At 40.9% G+C, this 23,974-nt stretch overlaps 1 protein-coding gene across 1 annotated transcript in view; it reads right to left on the reverse strand.

Moving 5' to 3' along the window:
- The window catches only part of ppp1r37 (protein phosphatase 1, regulatory subunit 37), a 138,195-nt gene extending 114,513 nt beyond the window's left edge, over positions 1-23,682 (reverse strand). The window contains exon 1 of the mRNA XM_034169229.1: positions 22,694-23,682. Within this exon, the coding sequence (XP_034025120.1) occupies positions 22,694-23,435 (742 nt within the window). The 5' untranslated portion in view covers positions 23,436-23,682. The remainder of the gene's footprint in view (positions 1-22,693) is intronic.
- Positions 23,683-23,974: the final 292 nt, after the last annotated feature.

Below are 23,974 nucleotides of genomic sequence, written 5' to 3' on the forward strand. Positions count from 1 at the left end.
CACATTCTGCAAGTGTTACAACAGCGTGGCTTCGTAGTAAAAGAGTGCAGGTACTAGACTGGACTGCCTGCAGTCCAGACCTGTCACCCACTGAAAATGTGTGACGCATTATGAAGCGCAAAATACGACAACAGAGACTCCGGACTGTTGAACAACTGAAGTCGTACATCAAGCAAGAATGGGAAAGAATTCCACCTACAAAGCTTCAACAATTAGTGTCCTCAGTTCCCAAACGCTTACTGAGTGTTGTTAGAAGGAAAGGTGATGTAACATAGTGGTAAACATACCACTGTCCCGGCTTTTTTGAAACGTGTTGCAGGCATCCATTTCAAAATGAGCAAATATTTGCACAAAAACAATAAAGTTTATCAGTTTGAACATTAAATATCTTGTCTTTGTGGTGTATTCAATTGAATATCGGCTGAAGAGGATTTGCAAATCATTGTATTCTGTTTTTAATTTATATTTTATGTTGTGTGGGCCGCTGAAGAGGAGGTACTGCTGGCCCACCACCAGAGGGGGCCCTGCCTGAAGTGCGGGCTTCAGGCACAAGAGGGCGCAGCAGCCTCAAGGGAGCAGCCGGGAATGACAGCTGTCACTCATCACCACCTCATCACCATCTCCATAAAAGCCGGGCAGCAACTCCACCTCCCTGCCGAGATATCGTTCTACCTCTCAGGTAAACTGCTCAGCCGTTTTTGAGTCTTTCACATACAGTTTTTGCTTCTGTATTGTTTGCAGTCGTTTCTGTGAGTGCTTGCAGCTGGAGGCTGGGTTTGTGGTTCGTGGAGGGCTGACGTCTTCGCTCCCCACGCCAAACTTCGCTAAGTAACTCACTGATACTGCACGTGCCGGGTTTCTGGATTGGAGGTGGAGGTTTTCCCTCCGTTTGAAATTAAGGACTGTTTGCTGGGTGTGCACACACCCACCATTAAACTGTTTCTGCTTCCTGCCAGCAGTACCAGATCTGACAGCTGCAGACGGTGGCCACCTGGGAACTCAGGACTTGGCAGCTCCAGTGTGCTCCAGATCCGTGGGCAGTGGAAATCGTGTGGGACCCGGCTCTTCTCTGGACAGACGTCTTCTATCCTCGAGCCTGCCCACACATCACCTTTGTATATTTGACTTGATTCTACAACCCCTGGCAAAAATTATGGAATCACCGGCCTCAGAGGATGTTCATTCAGTTGTTTAATTTTGTAGAAAAAAAAGCAGATCACAGACATGACACAAAACTAAAGTCATTTCAAATGGCAACTTTCTGGCTTTAAGAAACACTATAAGAAATCAAGAAAAAAAGATTGTGGCAGTCAGTAACGGTTACTTTTTTAGACCAAGCAGAGGAAAAAAATATGGAATCACTCAATTCTGAGGAAAAAATTATGGAATCACCCTGTAAATTTTCATCCCCCAAATTAACACCTGCATCAAATCAGATCTGCTCATTGACATTGACCCTATGCCATGACATTGACCCTATGTGTCTTTTTGCAAGGAATGTTTTTGCAGTTTTTGCTCTATGGCAAGATGCATTATCATCTTGAAAATGATTTCATCATCCCCAAACATCCTTTCAATTGTCCAAAATATCAACATAAACTTGTGCATTTATTGATTATGTAATGACAGCCATCTCCCCAGTGCCTTTACCTGACATGCAGCCCCATATCATCAATGACTGTGGAAATTTACATGTTCTCTTCAGGCAGTCATCTTTATAAATCTCATTCGAAAGGCACCAAACAAAAGTTCCAGCATCATCCATCACCTTGCCCAATGCAGATTCGAGATTCATCACTGAATATGACTTTCATCCAGTCATCCACAGTCCACAATTGCTTTTCCTTAGCCCACTGTAACCTTGTTTTTTTCTGTTTAGGTGTTAATGATGCCTTTCGTTTAGCTTTTCTGTATGTAAATCTCATTTCCTTTAGGCGGTTTCTTACAGTTCGGTCACAGACGTTGACTCCAGTTTCCTCCCATTCGTTCCTCATTTGTTTTGTTGTACATTTTTCAATTTTTGAGACATATTGCTTTAAGTTTTCTGTCTTGACACTTTGATGTCTTCCTTGGTCTACCAGTATGTTTGCCTTTAACAACCTTCCTATGTTGTTTGTATTTGGTCCAGAGTTTAGACACAGCTGACTGTGAACAACCAACATCTTTTGCAACATTGCCTGATGATTTACTCTCTTTTTAAGAGTTTGATAATCCTCTCCTTTGTTTCAATTGACATCTCTCGTGTTGGAGCCATGATTCATGTCAGTCCACTTGGTGCAACAGCTCTCCAAGGTGTGAGCACTCCTTTTTAGATGCAGACTAACGAGCAGATCTGATATGATGCAGGTGTTAGTTTTGGGGATGAAAATTTACAGGGTGATTCCATAATTTTTTCCTCAGAATTGAGTGATTCCATATTTTTTTCCTCTGCTTGGTCTAAAAAAGTAACCGTTACTGACTGCCACAATCTTTTTTTCTTGATTTCTTATAGTGTTTCTTAAAGCCAGAAAGTTGCCATTTGAAATGACTTTAGTTTTGTGTCATGTCTGTGATCTGCTTTTTTTCTACAAAATTAAACAACTGAATGAACATCCTCCGAGGCCGGTGATTCCATAATTTTTGCCAGGGGTTGTAAATCTGCTATTGTCTGTATTCCGTTGTGCACATTCACAACATTAAATTGTTGTCTTTTGGCTCATCTATCGTCCATTCATTTGCGCCCCCTGTTGTGGGTCCGTGTTACTACACCTTCACAACATTTTACACAATGTCCCAACTTCATTGGAATTGGGGTTGTACATGGAAAACAATACAATAACATTGGGACTTTTTTGGCCGGTGACTGCAAATATCTGGTTTATACGATGACGGTTTAGGTGAGTTTTATTGTACATGAGACTAAACAATAAATTTACCTCTCATTACTTTGACAGTGATGTTGGTTTCCATCCCACACAGCTGACTTTATTTTCCCAAATGCTTCTTCTCTTCGAATCTGAAGGGAATCTGTACATCTTGAAGCCCTTTCCATGTCTTTTTGTGCATCCAAATGCACAGCAACCTGGCATTTTCAGCAAATAAATAAATGAAATAACTGGATTTACATACAGATAGATTAACAGCAAATGCTATTTTGAACCCAACATGGCACCATGAGTCACGTGACCACTTTTTTCCCCCTCAACTCATCATGTCATTACTCAATCATTACTCAATGAAGGGACTCTAACGTAATCTATGACGTCGTTACCAAATGTAGGTCATGGTGTCTGCTTGCTTGAATTTCTACCAAACAGGGGTCAAAATTCTAAATTGTGTCCAGACAACGTGAATTTTGATCATATTGGCAGTATCATATTATGAATCCCTTCTTTAAATGCTAAAGAATACAATTATAGTGGTGCCAAAGAAAATTATTTTTATGACTTAAATCTTAAAAAAAAAACAAAGGGCATACACCTTTAATGTGAATTGTGTGATGATTTGTCAGACAGTAGCTAGTTAAGTCAGCTGCTGTGCTGTACTTCAATAAGGGCTGATAATTTGGGAACTGCGGGGCATGGTTGGCCTTGCCTAATTTGTGGATATAGTGTAGCAGGGTGTCTGGATTTAAACTTTGAAGAAAAACAGTGGGAGCACCCTAAGATCCGTCAGTGGGGGATTCAGACAAACATGCACATTATATTGTGCATATATCCAAAAATATTGTTTGCACCCATGCAGGTGGTGGCGTGCTTGGTGAAGATGAACCTCAGTGATCACAGTCTTTGGGTATTCTGCAACATGAAAAACACTTGTGTATTGTTCTGTGATTTTTATTTTTTTAACAAATGATCAAGTTTTGTAGGACTGTGGTAGGATTACATAAATAATGAGCATATCACTTTAGCGTTTGCATTTCTAAGCACTTAACATTTTTCTGTGCAATGCACCACAAAATTTGAGCCCAGTCTGAGATAAAAAAAAAACTAACAGTTATATTATGAGTGATTAGTATTTTTGTGCAATGACTGCAGGCACTACTCCACAGTGATAAGAGGGAGTAGTGCTGTTGGCAATTTCCATGAGTGATTAATCTGTCAATTCTGTTAAACACTGCATTAATTGTTTAGTTCATCAGATTTCAGGATATTAAAAACCCTCATCATAATTTACATAATGCCAAAGTGACATTTGTAAATACCTTATTTAGTCAAAGAAAAAAAAAGCTATTTTATTTACAGAATGATAAATCAGAAAATACATAAATCATTAGCTGTACATTACCTACAGAGGGAGTTGATTCCACATTCCATATTATAGTAAACTGGAAATTTTGGTGAAAAAGTGATGCAAATTATAGGCTGAGCTATTAGGGTTTTAAAAAGGAATAATTTGCATCTGCCATGCTTAGTTATGTTACAATTTCATAGAATCAAATGGATGTCAACCTTGTTTGACCTTTACTTTGGAGGTCAAGCAGTCAACATTGTCAAAACTATTCCATTTTACCCGAGGCCAAAATTTTGCCATCGGTATTACGAAGACTATGCGTCCGACCATGCTCAGCACAAGTCCATTCTTAATACTGCCAGGGTCCTCAAATTCACAGAGAGCCTTCTTGGGACACACACCTTGGACAAGTTCAACAATGGCTATTCTTCACCTATTTTAAGTGGCCAAAAGGTCACATTCTTTCTACTCACTTTTTCCATTGATCACATGCTCATACGGCCAAGGGTACTTTAGCACTGTGTTCGATATTTAATACTATTAAGGCAACCAAAAATTTGCATCACTTTTTACAAAAATTGTAGCACCTTTACCTTTTGACCCCTGTACAACCTGCATTTGACCTTTGTCACCATTTTCTCTCTTTATACCCCATAACTCGATAACATTCAGACAGATAGTCCAAACTATACCTTTTGTAATCTTTATGATCTGACAAATAATGTGGTATATTTTTCCAATATGATTGGAGCACTTGTAAGTCTTGAATGACCCCTTGCCTGGCTACAGCTACCACTCTGGGATACATTTTGTGTAAGGCCAGAGTATAGTGAGGCTGGTTTGTAAGTGTTTCATACCCTTCAAGTGTAGGTGACACATTATGTAATGTTTTTGAATATTTAAGACTACAATTTAAACAACAGTTTGAAATTTATCCTTTCCTGGTGCGCAGTTACTGAAGAGAGAAATATTCGGATTTTGAACTGCACACCACTAAAAACCAGGAAACTTCCTGGTGAGTACTGACATCAGAAAGGAAGAAGGAAGTGATCACAGCGCCGGAACTATTATATTAACAGCCCCATTAATTTATGGAATTTACAGGCAACTGACAGCCCTGTTTCCACAAAGTGGTTCGGGTCAGAGCTGCACCGTATTTTCGGCGTCAGAACGGTTATTCTCACCGGTAGGATCCTTTTGATTGTCAGGTGGAACACTTATATTGATGAGTGTGCACGCACGGTGCCGTGCAGATTCTCCACTCGACACGGAGGTAAAACTGAGTTTCACATTATTTTATTGTTTTGTGGATCATGGGAATTTTGTCGCATGCAGACTGAGATGTTAGGAGCAGATGAGGGGGTGCGAGTCTTTTAACTTGCAGCGCAAAGTGGCTAGTGGAACAAGAGGATCAATTCACAGCAGAGACTCGAACTATCAGCCGCAGACACAATGAACGGATTACACCTGTAGCCGACTTTGCCGGTCACGGATCAGTACAGCAGAGACTCAAACCATCAGTCACAAATGCAATGAACAGATTACACCTATAGTTGACCATGCCAGTCATGAATCAGTACAGCAGAGACTCATGGACTTTTCTTCAGCAAGGACAACAAATTATTGTCAGATGTTTTCATGAAACGGACAGGTAAGACTTTATTATTTACTCCTTGTGTGAAATGTTTTAATATTTAATAATGTGTTACGTTACTAACATATTTTACATTATCTGTATTCAAATTGAAATGCATGTCCTGTTTCTCAGAAAAAAAAAAAATCATAAATAAAAAAATCCACACTTCATCACTTTTTTCTGATATCACAGATAGTAAAACGATTTTTTAAATCAGTTGATTAGCCCAAAGAGCTGGCAAAAACTTCCACCATGCTGAAATCGCCTGCATTATTTATTTATTTTATAATCATCATTCTGTGTTCTGAACTCAGCCTTCCTCCGAGGTTTCTTCTCTCTCACTGTGGTCTAAATAAGGCTCAGAACCATAAGGCTGTATCCTCCACAGCTTATTCAGACACACATTCAGACTAGACGCTAGAAAAAAAAAAACGTCCGAAAGCAGCCCGACCTCCACTGTGTTTACAACTGATTTGGGCTTGAATCAGCACGCGTGTTCCGGTGATGACGTAGCAACAATATGGCCATGGCTAAGGGCTGAAATAGAGCGCAGGCTTCAGACAGCTGTTGTTTATCCTTCACCCGCCCACTTAACTTTTATTGTTCAGGGTTTTTTAAAATATCAACATTTCATCATTTTTAGTGATTATTTGTGCACATTTTTTGGTGTCACCTACACTTTAAGTGATAATGCTTAGGTTAAAACGGACTAGTGGCTTATGGACTATATTAGCTACCAAGTCTTCTATCTATGTAGATGCTTTGTAAATCTTTTGGGACACACATAGGATTGTATTTCAAAACATTTTTCTGATACAAAGTAGATTCACAGTGCAGCAAAGCTATGTCTCCCTTCAGCCCAATTCAAATAGGCTAATAACTCCATCTGTCCCATCAAATCAGCAAGCTATCCAGTTTCCTTAATGATGACCAAAGAAGAGACCACATTTTAAATAGGCTACCTGTGATTTTCATAAAATAACCTGTACTTGCTCACATTTCATTTTAACAACTCACTTTTCAACAAAATGCATGCACACTGGTGTGTCATCTTAAACAAAGGCATTTGTCTAGTATACACATGCAAATACCTCAGTGCTGCTTTTGATACTGTTGACCATAAAATTTTATTACAGAGATTAGAGCATGCCATAGGTATTAAAGGCACTGCACTGCGGTGGTTTGAATCATATTTATCTAATAGATTACAATTTGTTCATGTAAATGGGGAATCTTCTTCACAGACTAAGGTTAATTATGGAGTTCCACAAGGTTCTGTGCTAGGACCAATTTTATTCACTTTATACATGCTTCCCTTAGGCAGTATTATTAGACGACATTGCTTAAATTTTCATTGTTACGCAGATGATACCCAGCTTTATCTATCCATGAAGCCAGAGGACACACACCAATTAGCTAAACTGCAGGATTGTCTTACAGACATAAAGACATGGATGACCTCTAATTTCCTGCTTTTAAACTCAGATAAAACTGAAGTTATTGTACTTGGCCCCACAAATCTTAGAAACATGGTGTCTAACCAGATCCTTACTCTGGATGGCATTACCCTGACCTCTAGTAATACTGTGAGAAATCTTGGAGTCATTTTTGATCAGGATATGTCATTCAAAGCGCATATTAAACAAATATGTAGGACTGCTTGTTTGCATTTACGCAATATCTCTAAAATTAGAAAGGTCTTGTCTCAGAGTGATGCTGAAAAACTAATTCATGCATTTATTTCCTCTAGGCTGGACTATTGTAATTCATTATTATCAGGTTGTCCTAAAAGTTCCCTGAAAAGCCTTCAGTTAATTCAAAATGCTGCAGCTAGAGTACTAATGGGGACTAGAAGGAGAGAGCATATCTCACCCATATTGGCCTCTCTTCATTGGCTTCCTGTTAATTCTAGAATAGAATTTAAAATTCTTCTTCTTACTTATAAGGTTTTGAATAATCAGGTCCCATCTTATCTTAGGGACCTCATAGTACCATATCACCCCAATAGAGCGCTTCGCTCTCAGACTGCAGGCTTACTTGTAGTTCCTAGGGTTTGTAAGAGTAGAATGGGAGGCAGAGCCTTCAGCTTTCAGGCTCCTCTCCTGTGGAACCAGCTCCCAATTCAGATCAGGGAGACAGACACCCTCTCTACTTTTAAGATTAGGCTTAAAACTTTCCTTTTTGCTAAAGCTTATAGTTAGGGCTGGATCAGGTGACCCTGAACCATCCCTTAGTTATGCTGCTATAGACGTAGAGTGCTGGGGGGTTCCCATGATGCACTGTTTCTTTCTCTTTTTGCTCTGTATTCACCACTCTGCATTTAATCATTAGTGATCGATCTCTGCTCCCCTCCACAGCATGTCTTTTTCCTGGTTCTCTCCCTCAGCCCCAACCAGTCCCAGCAGAAGACTGCACCTCGCTGAGCCTGGTTCTGCTGGAGGTTTCTTCCTGTTAAAAGGGAGTTTTTCCTTCCCACTGTAGCCAAGTGCTTGCTCACAGGGGGTCGTTTTGACCGTTGGGGTTTTACATAATTATTGTATGGCCTTGCCTTACAATATAAAGCGCCTTGGGGCAACTGTTTGTTGTGATTTGGCGCTATATAAAAAAATTGATTGATTGATTGATTAAAACTTTCCTTTTTACTAAAGCTTATAGTTAGGGCTGGATCAGGTGACCCTAAACCATCCCTTAGTTATGCTGCTATAGACTTAGACTGCTGGGGGGTTCCCATGATGCACTGAGTGTTTCTTTCTCTTTTTGCTCTGTATGCACCACTCTGCATTTAATCATTAGTGATTGATCTCTGCTCCCCTCCACAGCATGTCTTTTTCCTGGTTCTCTCCCTCAGCCCCAACCAGTCCCAGTAGAAGACTGCCCCTCCCTGAGCCTGGTTCTGCTGGAGGTTTCTTCCTGTTAAAAGGGAGTTTTTCCTTCCCACTGTCGCCAAGTGCTTGCTCACAGGGGGTCGTTTTGACCGTTGGGGTTTTTACGTAATTATTGTATGGCCTTGGCTTACAATATAAAGCTCCTTGGGGCAACTGTTTGTTGTGATTTGGCGCTATATAAATAAAACTGATTGAAATTGATTGATTGACATAAAAATATAAAGTAACATATCAATCAAAACGGACACAAATGACATATAAAGTGCTTATAATTAACTCCACATGGCAGACAAATGTGTTTATTTTGTGCCAAGTGGCTTTTGAATGTTTGTATTGGATCAAAACTAATATTATTTCTACCTCAAATGTTAGAATGTAAGTCGTCAGCTCACATATCAATCCACACATCTGACAACAAACCTAAATGCCCCTGACTCACATTATCAATAACTACTGTATTCACATCCATATGTTTGTGCTTCATGTACTCTGTGTTTATTCCTTTTTCAATTTCAATTTATTTTCATTTATATAGCAAGAAATCACAACAGAGTTGCCTCAAGGCGCTTCACACAAGTAAGGTCTAACCTTACGAACCCCCAGAGAAGCAGTGGTAAAGAAAAACTCCCTCTGAGGAAGAAACCTCAAGCAGACCAGACTCAAAGGGGTGACCCTCTGCTTGGGCCATGCTACAGACACAAATTACAAAACAATTCACAAAATGAATATACAGGAAATGGTATTGGAGCACAGGACAGGAGGGTCTCCAGCACAAATATCACACCCATCTCTGGATGGAGCTGCACCTTAAACAGAGAGAAAAAACACAATCAGGCATCAGAAAGACAAGAAATACAGTATAATTTCTCAGCATTAAACAACAAGAAAAACAGAAGAAATACTAAACTGATCGCCGGCCACTAGCCTTAAGTTTCACTAAAAGACCCAGAATTTTGGTAAAGTTGAGGCTGCGGCACGCTCCGTATACTAATAAAATGAATTAAAAGAGTAAAAAGTGCAAAACTATAGTATGCCAGTATGCTAGCCATACGAAAGGGAAAATAAGTGCGTCTTAAGTCTGGACTTGAAAGTCTCCACAGAATCTGACTGTTTTATTGACACAGGGAGATCATTCCACGGAACAGGGGCACAATAAGAGAAAGCTCTATGACCCGCAGACTTCTTATTCACCGGGGACATGAAGTAGTCCTGCTCCCTGAGAAGGCAAAGCCCAGGCCGGGACGTAGGGTTTAATTAGGTCAGTCAGGTAGGGAGGTACCAGTCCGTGAACAATTTTACAGACTAATAGCAGAACATTAAAATCTGATCTCACTGGGACAGGAAGCCAGTGAAGGGATGCCAAAATGGGTGTAATGTGGACAAACTTTCTGCTTCATGTCAAAAGTCTGGCTGCAGCATTTTGAACCAATTGGAGAGCCTTAATGCTGGACTGCGGTAAACCAGAAAATAGAACATTGCAGTAGTCTAATCTAGAAGAGAAACACATGGATCAGGGTCTCAGCATCAGCCATAGAGAGGATGGGACGAATCTTCATTATATTTTGCAGATGGAAGAAAGCGGTCCTCATATTTCTAATGTGGAGGTAAAAGGACAATGTGGGATCAAAAATTACCCCAAGGTTCCTCACTTTGTCACTCTGATGTATGACACACGAGCCTAGGCTGAGCATTAACCGCTCAAATTGACGCCGATGTCTCACTGGACCAAGAATCATCATTTCGGTCTTATCAGAGTTTAAAAGTAGGATGTTTCCAGACATCCAACTTCTCACTGATGCAAGGCAATCTTCTAAGGATTTTCTGTGAATGAGATTACCAACAGTTATCTGCATGTATTACCGAGTATCATCAGCATAGCAGTGAAAGGTAATCCCAAAACGCCGCAATATGTGCCCAAGAGGTGCTATATAATGGGAGAAAAGCAGGGGGCCTAAGACGGACCCCTGTGGAACCCCAAATTTCATGTTACTAAGGTTAGAGGAAGTGTTACTGTACACAGTAAGAACGACTGATCAAGTATGATGTCAACCATGCAAGGGCACTCCCAGTAATCCCAAAATGATTTTCCAGCCTACCAAGTAGAATATGATGATCCGCGGTATCAAATGCAGAACTGAGATCTAACAGCACCAGAACCGTAGTGGTGTCTGAATCCATTGCAAGCAGAAGATCATTCACCACTTTAGTGAGAGCCGTCTCTGTGGAATAATATTTTCTAAAAGCAGACTGCAGTGGCTCAAAGAGATTATTCTGAGTAAGATACGAGGTCTGTCCAAAAAGTAACGGACCTTTTTATTTTTTTCAAAAACTATATGGATTTGAATCACGTGTGATTGCATCAGCCAAGCTTGAACCTTCGTGCGCATGCGTGAGTTTTTTCACGCCTGTCGGTTGCGTCATTCGCCTATGGGCAGGCTTTGAGTGAGCATTGGTCCACCCTCCTCGTCGGATTTTTATTGTGAGGAAAATGTCTGAATGATTTGGAGCTTTGCTGCATGAAATTTTTCCATAAACTCAGAGACAGCCAGGTGGACACCATTCACTAAATTCAGATGGCTTTCAGGGACGATTTTATGGGGATCACACAGATTGAGGAGTGTTACAGCCGGTTTAAAGACCGCCCACAGCGGCTGAGAGCGCGCCGCGTTCCGAGCGGCGATCGACAGGCTCAAACGACAAGATCATTTCCAAACTGAACGCTGTGTTGATCCGGGACGTCGTCTAACTACCACAGAAATGGCAGAAGACGTGGACATCAAGACTTTTTCAGCACATTCCACTGTTACAGGAGTTTTTGTCATGGAAAGAGAAGCGGAGGAATGCGCCACCATGCCGCGAATGGCGCGGCACAAAACCACCTCCGTGTTGGTCTCACAGGACGGCTTTCAGATGGCTTTCGGTGGCTTTTCAGTCGTGTGACTATCCGAGAAATTGTGGATTAGCTGGACATGCCAGAACATGTCCTGTAAGGCTTCATCACGGCGTTGCTTTGCGCCATGTGGTTCCGTCCCGACGCGCGAATTCCTGTGGTTTTGTCCCGCGCCATTCGTGGCACGGTGGTGCATTCCTACGCTCCTCTTTCCATGACAAAAACTCCTGTAACAGTGGAATGTGCCGAAAAAGTCTTGATGTCCACGTCTTCTGCCATTTCTGTGGTCGTCAGACGACGTCCCAGATCAACACAGCGTTCAGTTTGGAAATGATCTGGTCGTTTGAGCCTGTCGATCGCCGCTCGGAACGCGGCACGCTCTCAGCCGCTGTGGGCCATCTTTAAACCAGCTGTAACACTCCTCAATCTGTGTGATCCCCATAAAATCGTCCCTGAAAGCCATCTGAATTTAGCAAATGGTGTCCACCTGGCTGTCTCTCACAGTTTCTGGAAAAATTTGATGCAGCAAAGCTCTAAATCGTTCAGACATTTTCCTCACAATAAAAATCCGACGAGGAGGGTGGACCACTGCTCACTCAAAGCATGCTCACAGGCGAATAACGCAACCGACAGGCGTGAAAAACTCAAGCATGCGCACAAAGGTTCAAGCTTGGCTGATGCAATCACACGTGATTCAAATCTATGTAGTTTTTGAAAAAAATAAAAAGGTCCGTTACTATTTGGACATACCTCGTAGTCCACGAGCTGCTGTGACACCATTTTTTCCAGAATTTTAGAGCAAAATGATAGATATCGCCTGATAGTTTTTCAATACACTAGGGTCAAGATTAGGTTTCTTAAGTAATGGTTTAATCACTGCAGATTTGAAATATTTAGGAACAGATCCAGAAGTTAAAGAAAGATTAATAATTTCCAGCACAGTCGGCCCAAGAGTGGGCCACAGGTCCTTAAACAGTTTTGTTGGTATAGGATCAAATAAACAGGTTGTGCTTTTTGCTGACGTTACGAGTTTCGTCAGCATGCCTAGTGCGATACTATCAAATTCTATAAATCTAGGTCATACCTCAGTAATGGCACCCACCTCAATAGCAGCGTGCAGTGGCTGGGTTAAGGCATGCTGGGATATGTTTAACCTAATGTCTTCTATTTGCTTCTCGAAATAATCCAGGAAATCTTGTGATGTAAAAGGAGAGTGAACTACAGGTGGTTGCCCAGGAATAAGTGTTACCACCGTGACGAACAATAACTTTGAGTTATGCTTGTTTTTGTTGATCAGAGTAATAGGTCCACTTTGTAGCCAGTAATGCATGCTTATAGTCTAAGATAGCATCATGCCACGCAAGGTGGAATACTTCTAATTTTGAACAACGCCATTTCCGTTCTAGACAGGAGGGTCTCCAGCACAAATATATATATATATATATAGATAGATAGATAGATAGATAGATGTGTGTACATACGAGGTATCTGTTTCGACCTGAAAACATCCTAATTTAAGGCTTAATTCACCCAGGACATCGTGAGAGAACAGAGAAGATTCAGAAGAGGCCGGCATGAGGACTTTATGCGGACATTCCACTGTTTAAGGACATTTTTTAATGAAAGACGTGCGCGCAAATTCGCCGAGTTGTTTCCGTGACGACTCGGTGAATCTGTGTGCGCCGCGACAGGAAAAGCACTTCCGTGTTGAAAACCATTTGTAAAATTCAGGCGGCTTTTGATGGCTTTCAACAAGTGAGTAACTGAGAAATTGTTTAACAGCTTGGGCATGTTCCAACTTGCCCGTTAAGGTTTCCAACGGAGGTGTTTTTCCTGTCGCGACCCCCCGCGGTCGGGTCCGGCCCGACATGTGACTCTGCCCGCACGTTCTTTCATTACAAAATGTCCGTTAACAATGGAATGTCCGAATAAACTCCTCATGCCGACTTCTGAAAGTTCTCTGTTCTCTGACGACTTACTGGGTTAACAGAGCCTGAAATGTGGAAGTTTTCAACTTGAAACGGCGAGACGCACCCGCCTCAAAGCGCAGATTGCCGTCAGGCGCCGTGGGCCGTCCTTAAAGCGACAGTTACAGACCAAAATCTCTCATCAGCCGTTAAAATTTTTACCGAAAACCAGCTGAATTTATCGAATGGTGTCCACTCAGTTGTGCCTTAGTTTTGAAAAAATTTTGATCAAACAAAGCAGCAGTCTGAGCCATTCCTAAACAATGAAAAAAAAAAAAAAAAAAAAAATCGACAAGAGGCTTGTAAATACCCATGTAGACACACAATTACACTTGTCTGGTTTGTAAAAACATTTGTATGTATAAGCTGAGAAATAAAGGGAGCTTCTCCTTCCTGTTGCAAATACTGTAAAGGTGCAAATATTCACGTGGGATTTATTATGCAAATTTCGCGAGTTAAACAAGGTCGCCAAATCAAATACCGCTATTTTAATACATAACGTACGTATACGTACATATTCATAATGTAAACGCGAATATTAAAACAGCTAAATACGAGGTCTGTTAGAAAACTATCTGACCTTTTTATTTTTTGCAAAAACCATATGGATTTGAATCGTGCGCTTGCATCAGCCAAGCTTGAACTTTCATGTGCATGCGTGAGTTTTTTCACGCCTGTCGGTTGCGTCATTCGCAACCGACAGGCAGGTATAAATTTTGCATTAATGTTATCTTGGTTCTTCCTGGGTGGTTCTTATGGCAACTGATCCAATCCCAAGCAAGGACTATTTGTATATAAAAATGTATTTCCTAAAATGATACATTTTGGGTTTCAAATTAAATTTATGTAGCTTTTTACCCCTCGAAATCCTCAAAAAGCTTCTGCTTCGGGGGTCTTCGGCCCCTGAGCTCCCCACGAGGACGCTGCGCCTCGACCCCACCGGGGGCCCTGCGGCCCACTGGACCCCCAACTCAAGGATTTGAACACCCCCTTTCACATTCCTATATACGGCCCTGACGATTAGTCCAGTAACTCAAATAATTTGATTACAAAAAATGTTCAACGCAAATTCTGTGCCTCGAAGCTTCGTTTAACATTGTAGTATATATGCCAGGCCTGTGTGTGGCGCTGTAACGCCCTGAAAACCCCAGAAAAAAAAAACAGAAGACGAGAGAGCATGCCCACAAATCGTGTAAACGCTAATCAATTTAACACAAAAGCTCCTGCTTTCCAATGCGACACAGAGTAATGGCCCAGTCACATGGCACTTAACGAAGGGCAACGAAGCCCTTACGAAACAAGAAATCTGGACTTTTTTGGCATTGCTTAACCTTTGCTCAGCTTCGGTCCTGCAATGGTCGCTTCGTCAGGATTTTTAAACCGTTGAAAGATTTGAATGAAGGGCAATAAAAACCTCAATTCGTCCATATTTAGTTTTGCTGTTGTTCTTGACGTTTTTTAATCTTTTGCTTAGTTTTTGTAATGTTAGTGTTTAGTTTGACTTCATTCGACCAGCTGAATGTTTTCACACAGTGCAGAAGCCGGTTTGTGAGTGTTGCGTTCATGTACTGTCGGAAATTAGAGGGCAAACTCAGCCTATCTGCCTGGATTTTTTTTTTTTTAATCTAGGTGGGGGCTCAGCCTCAATGTGCTCAGGCACCTTATATAGGGAAGAATTAATCTTTTGTGTGGATACAATTAATTATTTTAGCACAAGCAACTGCTGAATTTAAAACAACAAAAACGTTGTGTAATTTCCGATGGTATGTGAATGCAGCGCACCTATTTTATATATATATATATATATATCTTAGTAACGAAATACAGTGACACAGCAGTGACCACGGCACACCAGTTTTTCTTTTTTTTTCTTTCTTTCTTTTTTTTTTTTAAATTGGAAGAAGACGGCGCATGCAGCGTGTTGACAGACAAAGAAGAAGAAGATGACCCCTCTTTTATTCTGGACGAGGAACCAGAGCAGGTGCGACTTGCGCACAGATCTCCACAGCTTCTGTTTGCAGTTTCTCCAGGACTTAGGCGCTATGAGCTCCATCCCAGCGCCAAGTCTTGGAATTCAGAAATGCAGACACACACTGCTCCAGCAGTGGCTCCAGGCGCATTTCGTTTAAAACGTCGAGCTCAACGTTTGCTTCGGTTTCGTTTCGTTTCTCTTTTGTCCCTTTTGCACTCCTGATTCGCAGGCTATTCAGTGATAAAGCTCTTTCAGCCACCTTCTCTAAATGAATCGTGACTTTTTTTTGTTTGTTTTTTTTTTACTTTTTTCCCTTCATTGAGGAATCGTTGTGTGCTGTGTGACTGGGCCATAAAATAACGCCTTTTAGGAAAAAGACAGTCCACGCTGATCATCTGAAATAGACTTAGTGCGCATTTTAAAGCAAAGTAGTGTGTTTGTCTGTTCTAAAAACAAAAGCACTGCTTCATCCACGGGCTGCTCTCCGCTCTACGTGAGGAGTGACTATTCGCCCAGCGGCTGGCTGCTGCCTCTCTCTGCCCATGTGAGGGGCTCAGTACTCCCCTCACACCGGGCAAGTCACAGCTCTGTCCCCGACCACACTGACAAACTGTTTCTGAAAGGTCCTCTCAGCAAAAGTCCACTCTTTCTTCTGTGTTTTGTTCAGACTCGCACTGAGTGTTTCGTTTTTTAATTTTCGCTTTTTTGGGCAACACACAACGCTTGACAAACACATGAAACTTAAATACAACAATAATAATAATAATAATAATAATAATAATAAAAAGTGACTGCGAGGCTTGCACGTTCAACCTCCAGGTGAAATGCATCTGCTGAATCGCAGAGAAAGGGATTAAAAAAAAATTAATGCAAGGGCCCAGTCCAGTGAGCTTAAAATAAATAAATAAAATAAATAAAAATGGTTAAATTTTACAAGTTGGGGGAAACAAAAAACAGGAAGCCACATTCCATTGCCATTTCAACAAAATGTCAAGAATTTGGCCCGACTTTGGCTGAGCTCCTGACACCAGGAAAGATCCAAAACTTGTAAAGATGTGAAAAAATAAACAATTAACTAAGAAAACAGAAAGGGATACATTAAATTTGACAATCTGTGTGATGGCGCAGCGACACTGTGCCATTGCTTAGGCAGAGCCCTGGACGGTTACGGTTATTACTCGATTAATCGCCAGAATAATCGATAAAATATTTGATTACTGAACTAATCAATAGCTGCAGCCCTACACACAACCCCAATTCCAATGAAGTTGGGATGTTGTGTGAACTGTAAATAAAAACAGAATACAATGATTTGCAAATCCTCTTCAACCTATATTAAATTCAATACACCACAAAAACAAGATATTTAATGTCCAAACTGATAGACTTTGGATGGAAAAATCACCTTAAAAAGCTGGGGTTCGAGGATGCTTAGGCTTTCCCCCCAAAGCTTTTGCATTATGAGCTTATAAAGGGCCCAGCTTACCCGTCGTCTCTGCAAACTCTCACCTGCTGCTATGCTTCTAAATAAAACAAAGGCTCTTCAAACAGCAACTATTTTATTATTAAAAAAAAAACATTTTCCTTATTTTAACATTAAATGAAGGAATCAATTATGGTTTTAATCTTCTTTTTTCTTTTAACTTAAAACTATTTTAATTACAAGTTATTTATTGTAAGACAAAAACACATGGGGATTTTCTTGAGTAAACTGCTGTGTATAAATTAGCAGTTCTGATGTTCCTGACACACGTGTACACTATTCGGTATTTTGGCCTGATGCCTTGTTTCTTTTGGCTTTAAGGTAAGGCTGTAACAAAGATTAAAAAAAAAAAAATTATGGCTTTACTTCACACAATTTGGCGCTCAAAATGCAGGCAATAGTGTTTCAGAGCATAATAAATTTAAAAATCTAGCGGGGGAAGCTGGTCCCACTCTTCCTTATCCTGCAGCATGCGGCTTACTGCACGGAGAACTGTAGCGGCTGTAAGAGAACTTTCCCCCCAGAGCTTAGAGCAATGCACATTGCAGGAGAACTTTAGCGACTGCAGAGAACTTTCCCACAAGCTCTCAGTGCAGGGCACATTGCAGGAGAACTTTAGTGCCTGTACAAGAACTTTTCCCCAAAGACCTTTTTCCATACACGCAATGATCCACACCAGAGAACCTTTGTGCGCTGTCCCATGGAAAATGCACATCATGAGGAACGGGAAAAAAAACTGTGGTGTGAAACGGTGAACGATTTTCTTTTCTTGCCAGCAATAACAGATTATAGTCCAGTAGTGACTATAATCAGCAGAAAAGTGAGTCACTCTGACATCTTTAAATGGGTTTGACTGATGAAAAAAAAAAAAAGATAATTTCTGTAGGTTGATTTTGACCCGCTGCAGGTCAACAATCATTAATGATCATCATTTCTGCTCATAAGAATGATCACAAATTATCATTTTCTCATTACACGCCCTTGGAAAGTTAGTGCCTTGTGACAGGGATTTTACATTTGTTGCTAGGAAAGTTCAATGACAAAAATACCAACATTCTGGGTGCAATGAACATGTTTTCACTATTATTTGATTTCTTTGTGCAACAGACATCATTATTCAAGAATTCAAAAGGCTATTCCTGCCTCCACACAACTCCAAACAGTGACCAGAAAGTTTTTTGACAGTTCTTGTTGTTGAACGAAACCGCGTGTCACTAACCGGATAGAGATGTGAAGTCATCGCGCATGCGCATATGCGCTGCTCAATCGCAACTTGAAAATCCACCATTATAGTTTTTCTCCTAGAATTTTTTTTAGGCCCAGTGATACTCACTGCCAAGTGTGGACACCTGGGGTGCCAATTAGTAACCCACATTCATGAGGTGCACAGGAGTAAACTTAACAAGTTCCTGTCTGACAAACCATTACACAGACCAAGTTCAGAATCAAAGTTTTATACTTTTTTTTTTTTTAAAGTGGCACTTTGCCTTTAGCAGCGTAGATGTCTGGTGTGAAACAGGCATTATGGAAAAAGGATTTTAACAGCGCCAATGGATCACATGGATGGTGAGGGCATTTCAGGAAAAATGTTTGAAGTGCAAAAATATATTCCAGGAGAAAGGAGGTGGAGGGTAATGTCCAACTTTTGTTACATCAACAACTGTGGTGCAATGGATCATAGCTGATCTGTGATCAGTATGGGCTGCATCCCGCAGTTCCACATGCATGTGAACCACGGATTAGTTGCAAAATTTTTGTAAGTGTAATTTTGTGCCATGGTGCCTTGTTCTTAAAATGATAACTGTGGATGCAGTTGCGGAAAAATCACAGTATGAGTGGAAGTTAAATCAACTGCGCATGCAGTCAGAAATGCAGTCTGTTAAAAACCAGTCTCGTGCTTCGCTTGCTGCAAGCTCTGCGTACCTGGATAAAAAATAAATAAATAAAACCCCTGACAGAAAGTCTCAAAAATTAAAGGAGTTGAGGGCAAAATGCCCGCTGTTTCTTCCCTATGCAGCCATGAGCTCAGTGAACTAAATCTTGCACTCAAAGCACATGCACTGCCAAGCTTGCTGAAAGAATTAGAAGCAGCTTTATTGTCACTGCAGAAAAAATAAAATGGAATTCCATTTGGCAGTATCTCTTTTAGCAGCTACAATGTCAGACATAGAAAGAAGAAGAAAAGTAACATAAGTGATAAATAAATATTAAGTGTATAAAGTCTACAGCGCTGGAAAATGAGTATTCCCAACATTTTCTGAGCCTCTGCTCTGCAGGACCACTGACAATGAATTTGGATCAGAGGATAGCACTAAATTATCATTATCCTCTCACCAGATGATGCAGACATCCTCATCTCTTGTTAAAAAAAAAGAAATAATTTGATATCATAATCTTAGGTCAGTTTTGCTCCATTTTTTTTTCTTCTTTTGAAGATGTCATAATGGCACTGATAGCTGAGAGCAGCAGAGAGTCATGTACCAACAACGCTGCTGAAATGGGTGAATTTAAGCTACCATACGAAAGTATTGATGTGGATTCTGACACAGAATCACCATTTCACCAGGGTTCTCCCCAGACAATGGAACAACGGCGTAACGCCATTATAGTGTTACCACAGCGCCGTTATATTTTTTAATCCAGCCAGGCTGTTTGTGCTGAACAGACTGCTGCCTGCTCGTCCCTCCCCCGCCGGCAGCCAGCTGAGCCGAGCAGAGCCACAGCACCGCAAGCTCAGAGAGAGCACATGGTCTCTCAGTGAAAGAACAAAAACTCTGTCAAAGTCTTCCAATAAAAAAGAGCTCCTTCTGCCTGCATAGCTAGTGACACATTAAGCTTTATTTTACAGATGAAAGCCTTAATGTTTCCAAAGTTTGGTCAAATAAGCCACAAAGACGGTGTGAGAATGATGAGTCTTTTGTTCCCTCACAGAGAGAGAGAGAGAGAGAGAGAGAGACAGAAGGAGGAAAAAGTGTGAACAGCGGACTCTACACGGTGTTAAAAAAGTAGCAAAGCACTTTTAATCAGCCATCTTCAGCACAAAGCTTCAGTGAAACAGTAAAGTGTGAAAAACTGAATCAAAAAGTTTTTTCCATCCAGGGTTTCATCTTTAAAAGAACAAATTTACTTCTTACAGAAGTATTTTTTTCCATTTTCTTTTTATTATTGTTATTTATGCACCAATGACACCACATCAAATTACTTGTATGTGAGAACTTACTTTTCAATAAATCTGATTCTGATTTGACAATCACATCAGTCCAGATTTAGCTCTTGTTCAAACAAGACAATTAGAGGTTGTAATGTTTTAAAAACGTATGCAATCCCACTCAGAAATGTTAAAAGAAAAAACAAAACTGTCAACATGACAGAAAAACTCTGCCTGTCTTACTGGATTAAAGGTACAGTGTGTCATTTTTGAAGAGAAGAGCAAATGTTGTCTATCAAATATTAATGTGTTTTTAAAATTTTTCAATGTTATTTATTTTATTAACTTAGACAGAAACATGCAAAAAAAGAACTCTGATATTACAACACAAGTGTTATTTTTTTGTCTATTATTCTTGCTTTCAATGCATCTAAAACCACTCAAATGGCTCGCAACGCGCGCCACCTCAGGTGATAATCGCCAACAGCACCGCTATGCTAAAATTTCTAGGGAGAATCCTGATTTCACATCTGATAGATTTTCACATTTGATGGATTACTCGGCACCCCGACCGCTGCTGGAGCGACGCTGCCTCACGGTAAGCCTCGCTGACCGAATTACCTACAGAAAAACAAACCGTGCAAACGATGGAATTGGAGTAGAATGGGAATAACCCCCTTGTGTCTGATGATTTGCAGACATTCATGCTGGTTATACGGTTGCAAATTGAGCTTGTTACTGGCGACGCTTATTCGGAGCCCGTAAATCAGACACAACAGAGTTATTCCCTAATTAAATTAGGATCAGTGGCAGATGGTTCACCAGCCGTGTGTGCATTACCCTTCAATAACTTCAGATTTACAGACATTACTGATTAAGACAGTGACAGCAAAACTGGCTAGCTTGCTAACTCTGATGTTTCATAATCTCAAATAGCTTTTATGATGTTGGTCAGCACTGGAGTTCAGTGTGCCAGTGTAGATTTCAGCTTTGCCGTGAGCACAAGCTTGTATGGGAGGAGCAAAGTACAGTTATTGGTTTGGTGTCAATTTGAAACCTCAACACTAGATGGCATTAAACTGTCATGGCAGACTGTCACCGGAAGAGGTCAAATCCCACAATATCACGCAGGGGTTCAAATAAGACTGCACTGCCCCATTGTGTACCGTGTTCAACTCACACTGAAATGTTCTTGCTTTGAAAGACATATTACAACTAAAACAGGAATTGCTATGAAAATTGCTCACAACAGCATATTACAGAGAAATCCCGGAATCAGCAGATGAGATCAGCAAATCAGCATGGGACATTTACATGGACAATATGGAATTGCCATTTTAAGATGCATTAGGTGATGTAGGTAAAACCACCACGTGGTCACCAATAATCAATACACATCGACTGCATGGTCAAATAAGTCCATTGCTGCTATAAGCACATATTATTAAACCAAATACATGCTAGCACAATGTATCACATAATACGTGAAAATCCCGAATATGCATAGTGTTTTAAACTTCAAAGATCTTGAGCAACCTCTAAATATTAACTGATAAAATTGTCCAATTTTTTTTATTTATTAATTCAAAGATATTGGTTGGGTGAGAGCATGAACTTTTAAAAGTTGAAAATAAGGACCACCATAACAGATACACATCTGATAGCTGAAGCTAGGAAGACAATTATAGCTTGGCTCGTTGTCTTGATCACAGACTTATCACAAACCCAGACACTCCAACCCCTCACTTTGCTTCTCAAATGCTGCAGTCACTTCAGCCATTGCTTACAGATCATAGCACAACATGAAAAGTCGAAGTCAGTGAACCTTTCCTCCCTGATAAAGGCACATAAGTTGCTGGATTCCAAGACCCTATCCAACATCAAGTCAATGCAAGCACTGAAGAGAGTAGGGTGGCAGAATTCCATGGAAAGAATTCTGGATCCATGCAACAAATGCATTTTTGATCTTGATTTTTAAAACAGCAAAAATCTGTTTTTGTGCCACACTTTGAGCTTTAATTGAGCAAGTGTTCAAACATAAACCAAATCATCAAATTGTCCAGTGATATTCTGGAGTCTGGTTTAAGGGAACGACCCTAATTGCAGTGTTTTCAGACTGCTTCCTGTCAAAGGTGTCTGGTTTTAAGCTTTGCCAAACTATGGTTTGTCTCAAATATGCTTTGTTAATCCCCGGTCTGACTGGTACTGCCCACTAAATGAGTAGTTTAGCACAATCCAAGTGTTTGTATGTGAACGTCTTAACATGTTTGAACAACAGCGCAAATGAACGGTGTTGAGAAGTAGAAGCACATTTAAAACAGATGTCTAAAACAACCCAGCTTGCATGTCTGAAAATCAATTTAAAGTGCTGGAGAAAACTGTCTTTCAACACCTTGAATGCTCCAAGAATAAAGCCTGGCAAACTATGTAGATGTGACATGTGCAGGCAAGTAGAGCAGTCAAAGAATAAAAACTCATTCAGACATGCACACATTCTTACCATGTCTCCAGGGGTCTTTTGGCTCCACTGCTCCAGAGACAATATCCTCATCTGAAGGAAACGTCACCCTTTTGCCGCTGGGCTTATGTTTATCATCCGCCTCCTGCACTGAGGGGTAAAGCACAGTCTGATCTGTGGCAGAAGCATCTGAGTGGGTGCCCACCGTGTTCCCAGCCGGAACATCCTGAGACGTGGGCTCTGGCTCAGTACAAATAACATCTAAAGTGTTTTCTGATATGGAGCTAGCATTTACTAACTCGGCGTCTAACACCCCACTCTCATCGAGACTGAGATCCACACCAATGTCCATGTCCCCACCATCGTCTCCATCTTCCACACCTAACTTTGCAAGTCCAGCGTCCTTATTGTCTTTCATTTCCTCCACCCTAGTATCACACATGTCCTGCGCCTCATTAATAAAAATCAAGTTGGAGGGACTTGTTATTGCTGGGGTGTTGCAGACACTCCTTTCATTTCCGTTGACTTCATCAACATCCAGTGTGTGTTTTCCCTGCTGGTTGCCTTCATCAGCCTCCTGGAGGTTGTCACTGAGATGAGGCATCAGGTATGTTTTCGAGGCCTGCGTGGGAACATTGTTTGGATTACCTGTATCGCTGTCTGTCCTCAGATCGGCGATCCGGGCAATAACGCCTTGCGCAATGCTGGTATTGTTGCGATCGTCATCCACGTTAATTTTTGTCTTAACAATGCTCAAATCAAGAGGCTGCTCTTCGACATTCATGTTTTCATTTCCAGTGAAACGGAGTCTTTAACTGTGCCAGACAGTCTGGATTTAACAGTAACTAAGCCAGTGTGCAACTTGGTAATTGCTGTTTTTCCTCTCAAAGAGATTTGCACCTGATCTGGCCCCTTTTTTAAATCTATAGTTAAGTAGTCAGAAAATATGCCTTTTGAGGGTAACTTGATTTGAACTAAAGAGCACATATGTCAGCATAAACAAAAGTTAAGACAGATGTGAGACCTGTTTCAAACTGTCACCCAACCTGGCAACCTAAAACTGCACCTTAATAATTCTGTTACCGCTCCAAACCTGGAGACGATGAAAGACTGGCTGGTGGTCAGCAGGACAAACGAGGACCAGGGGACAGTCACTTCAAAAGAATAAAGTCTCTCAAGGTGCTTCCATTTGGCGAGCAAAGTGACACAAGCCGATTCATTCGCACGAAGCAGGGCGAGCTAACCTTACCTAGCTTGCTAAAGTTATTACCCGACAATGACGTCCAGGCCCGGTCGCATGTCTACTTCGTCAAGCAAGTTTGT

Source organism: Thalassophryne amazonica, chromosome 4 (assembly GCF_902500255.1).
Source record: "Thalassophryne amazonica chromosome 4, fThaAma1.1, whole genome shotgun sequence".
Classification (NCBI taxonomy): Eukaryota; Metazoa; Chordata; class Actinopteri; order Batrachoidiformes; family Batrachoididae; genus Thalassophryne; species Thalassophryne amazonica.